The following is a 4,109-nucleotide window of genomic DNA, read 5'->3' as shown; positions in this document are numbered from 1 at the left end:
CAAGTAAAAGCTTGGAATGGTCTATTCATTCATTGGAGTGTGTGTCTGTGAACCAGACTAGTTTCGGAGAATTCCACTCCTCATCAGTGACTCTGGACACTACCACCAATGAAATATCAAACCAAACCAAGCCTTTATAGTAGTGAGATATCGAACTGGTGTATTTAAGTGTTTTACACTCACAAAAAAGTACAAGTTCTTCAAATACCTATAGAATGATAGGTTTCTTCTTTTTTTTCAATGAAAGAATAGACCATTCCAAGCTTTTACTTGTTATTAAACAAATGTTTAAACAATTCTATTTATTCAATGGTCTATTTATTGCAATTATAAGCAATTGTGTGTAGTATATGTTTAAATATTTCATGAAATGACCAGTCTGTACTTAAAAGGTCTAATCATTACAATTATTAGCACTTGTGTGTAGTATCTGTAAAAATATTTCATAAAATGACCAGCTTGTACCTTAACTGGTCTAATCGTTGCAATTATAAGCAATTGTGTGTAGTATCTATATAAATATTTCACGAAATATTTAGCAATGATTAGCCCAGTTATGTACAAACTGGTTATTCCATGAAATAGTATTTATATAAGTATTTCACGAAATTTTTAGCAATGATTAGACCAGTTATGTACAAACTGGTTATTCCATGAAATTGTATTTATGTAAGTATTTCACGAAATGTTTAGCAATGATTAGACCAGTTATGTACAAACTGGTTATTCCATGAAATAGTATCTATATAAATATTTCACGAAATATTTAGCAATGATTAGACCAGTTATGTACAAACTGGTTATTCCATGAAATAGTATTTATATAAGTATTTCACGAAATGTTTAGGAATGGTTATACCAGTTATTTATTACTTTTTCGTTTTCTGTTTACTTCCATATTTGACAATCTGTTATTTGTCACTTTTAAAATTAGTCTATAGTGTCTGCTTTTTTGTAAAAGGATGTCTCTTTGTAGCTTTTTTATTTCATTTCAACATTAGGTACAATACTGAATTTTTGCTTGTATTATACATGTAAAGAAGGCAAAGATCACTCATTCCAGATATTTTTCGTATAACAAACATGTTACAGACTCTCAATTTATTCATTAAGTTGTCTGCTTGTCCAAAAAAAACAAGTCTATAATGAGGGTGCTGGATTGATAAGCGCCCCCTAGTACTAAATGTTACAACTACAGTATTTTTAGCGTTCTTGCTTGGTAAATACAAGTTAGAACTCTCAGGTTTGGTTGTGAAAGCTTTTCGAGCCATTCAGTGAGGGGACAGGTCTCCGTGATTTCAAAGTACTTTGTACGAAATTTCAAGCTTCCGCTATGTTAACGACACTGCATTCTACTTTACCAGCACGACCTCTTCTCGTGCAAGTTGACTTTGAAGTTTCTGGAGATGTTCACGGTAAGAAAAATATAACATATATAAATAGTTCTCAAAGTACATTTTATAAAAAGTATAGTCAAAACCAGGTTCTTTTTTCAAATTAGCGAAGGTAACCGATTCAGTGGCAGCATTCATTTTGGTGGCCTCACAAGGATGATGTGTGCTTGTCATTAGTTACATAAGCAAAAGGGGAAAATAAAAACGGCTGTCAAACTCGTAGAAATGAGAAAATGGATAAAGTTAGGGGTTTGAGATTCCCTCGGGGTCATACCCAAATCCTTGAAAATTTCAGAAGTCTGGAAGTTGGAAAATGTTCGTTACAGACAGACCGAAGCTACAACAGCAATTGTTTATTTTTATACCAATTTCAATTTTGGAGAAATTTATATTTTATTTTAAAGGTTGATTTCTGCCACCCAAACAGAGTATTTTCTGACACATGCACACAAACTATACACTCTTTGCTAAAGGAAGCACATTTCAGGGTGACAAAAATATCATCGACAGTGCCTTACTCTCGCTTGTAAGAAACTAGGCTACATGTTTGGCTCCGGACCAAACTCTTCCACGAGAAAGAGTGTGCCTGTACGGTTATGAACTTCTCAAGAGGTTGCTAAGAATATTACTCCAGTTTCTTATGCGATTTATTTTTCTTCACGAGACACATATTAGACTTTAAGTAAAATTGTTGAAACTTGCCTATTACTTCGGCTGAGAAATTTCACAGAAAGTTAGCAGAATTAAATCACGATTTTTTATGCATAAGAACCATGAATATCTTTACATAAAGGGCTACCTGCGCTCTGCCCACTGCGGGTATCGAAACCCAATTTTTGACGCTATAAGCCCCCAGCTGCTGAGCCACCTGGGGAGGGAGGTGTATATTGGGAAAGAAGTATCAATTATTTATTGTTATTCACTCATGAAGTTCTTTGTAAATTGATATATATAAATATAATTTCTTTTGTCGGCAAGTCAACCGTTTACTGAAACATTTTCCAAGAAGCTTAGTGAATATAATACGTATATTTAATAAGTGATTTCTAATTGTTCGGATCTCTTCGGTGAACAGAACTCGGATACCCCTCTGTGTGTGTGTAGCTTTACGCTAAAACTAAAAGAAAACAAACTAATATCATTGACTATTTATTGTCAAATCTAGAGTTAACATCAAATTTTGAAATTTTAAGAATTTTGCGTAGGCGAAAATAAATAAAGAATGGACTTAGTTAATACAGCCCAATCTGTAATAAAGAATAAACTTAGTTAACACAGTCTGATAAGTCATAAAGAATGGACTTAGTTAATACAGCCTGATCAGCATTAAAGAATGAACTTAGGTAATACAGCCTGATCGGTAATAAAGAATGAACTTAGTTAATACAGCCTGATCAGCAATAAAGAATGAACTTAGGTAATACAGCCTGATCTGTAATAAAGAATGAACTCAGTTAATACAGCCTCATCAGTAATAAAGAATGAACTTAGTTAACACAGCCTGATCGGTAATAAAGAATGGATTTAGTTAATACAGCCTGATCAGCAAAAAATAATGAACTTAGGTAATACAGCCTGATTTGTAATAAAGAATGAACTTAGTTAATACAGCCTGATTACACCTGCTAATAATGTCACACGTAGATAATACTAAACGTTAACAGTGAACTTGAGAAAATGAAATGAAGTGAAAGTAAATCCTGGATAAGTGCGTTCAGTTGATACAATTTAAAGCACTTTATATTCAACTTGAACTAGGTTACTTACATTTACTCACTTTTTAATGCATTTTTGTTTTACTCGATCACAATTCTAGTATTTTCATTTACTTGTAATGATATGTTAACGTTATTTTATTTCAGTTACGTTGTCATATGAAACACTAACTTGTGGTTTGCCAGTTATTGTGAATGGTAGTAAAGCTAATTGAAATAGTGATGACAAGAATGAATATGAATAACTACCAAAATAATCGGTGATAAAATAAAGAAATAAAAGATATAATAAATGATGTTGTGTTATTAATTCTTATTCTAAAAATCTGATTTTTAAATGACTTAAAAATTAAATTGCTTAATTTGGTTTACACTATGATAATCATTGTTCATGAAAGGTATATATATACTTAATTTTTACTTATGCTTATACAAATCGCCTAGACTACTACTACGTCTGTCGAATTCCATCTGGCCTGATGAGCACTGGTATTAAACGAAAGGCTTTGTCGGCACTCGATACGATAACATATTCTGCTTTGTTTTCAATAATTAGTTTATAAAATATCACTCCAATAATAACTGCGAATAATAATTATTAACAACTATTTATTTCCGAAATGAAAAATATCCAACATTTCAAGTTCAGTTCCATCAAACGTATAACAATTTTCGATTAAGTGCTCAGATAGTTGGGAACCTTACAAGTTGCAATGTAATATAATTACATTTATATGTTTTTCTCCAAGGTCGAGTAAAATATTTGTAATAAATTTAGTAAATAGCGTTTATTTATAGCTGCTTACAAACCCATTGCTGGCTCAGCGGTAGGTATGAGGTCTTATAACGTTAAAAATATGGTTTCGATACCTGCAGTGGGCACAACACGACAGTCCATTGTGTAGCTTCGTGCTTAACACTAAATAAAGCTTACAGTAACAAAGTGTTAAATAACCTCTGTAATTATCGACATATGCATATATATATATATATATATATA

At 32.1% G+C, this 4,109-nt stretch overlaps 1 protein-coding gene across 1 annotated transcript in view; it reads left to right on the top strand.

Moving 5' to 3' along the window:
- The first annotated feature begins 1,240 nt into the window (after positions 1–1,240).
- The window catches only part of LOC106460511 (acylphosphatase-2-like), a 27,824-nt gene continuing 24,955 nt past the window's right edge, over positions 1,241–4,109 (top strand). The window contains exon 1 of the mRNA XM_013920222.2: positions 1,241–1,415. Coding sequence (XP_013775676.1) covers positions 1,334–1,415 — 82 coding nt within the window. The 5' untranslated portion in view covers positions 1,241–1,333. The remainder of the gene's footprint in view (positions 1,416–4,109) is intronic.

This window comes from Limulus polyphemus, unplaced genomic scaffold (assembly GCF_000517525.1).
Source record: "Limulus polyphemus unplaced genomic scaffold, Limulus_polyphemus-2.1.2 Scaffold783, whole genome shotgun sequence".
Classification (NCBI taxonomy): Eukaryota; Metazoa; Arthropoda; class Merostomata; order Xiphosura; family Limulidae; genus Limulus; species Limulus polyphemus.
The sequence above is the reverse complement of the archived record's forward strand: the minus strand, read 5'-3'. Positions and strand labels throughout refer to the sequence as shown.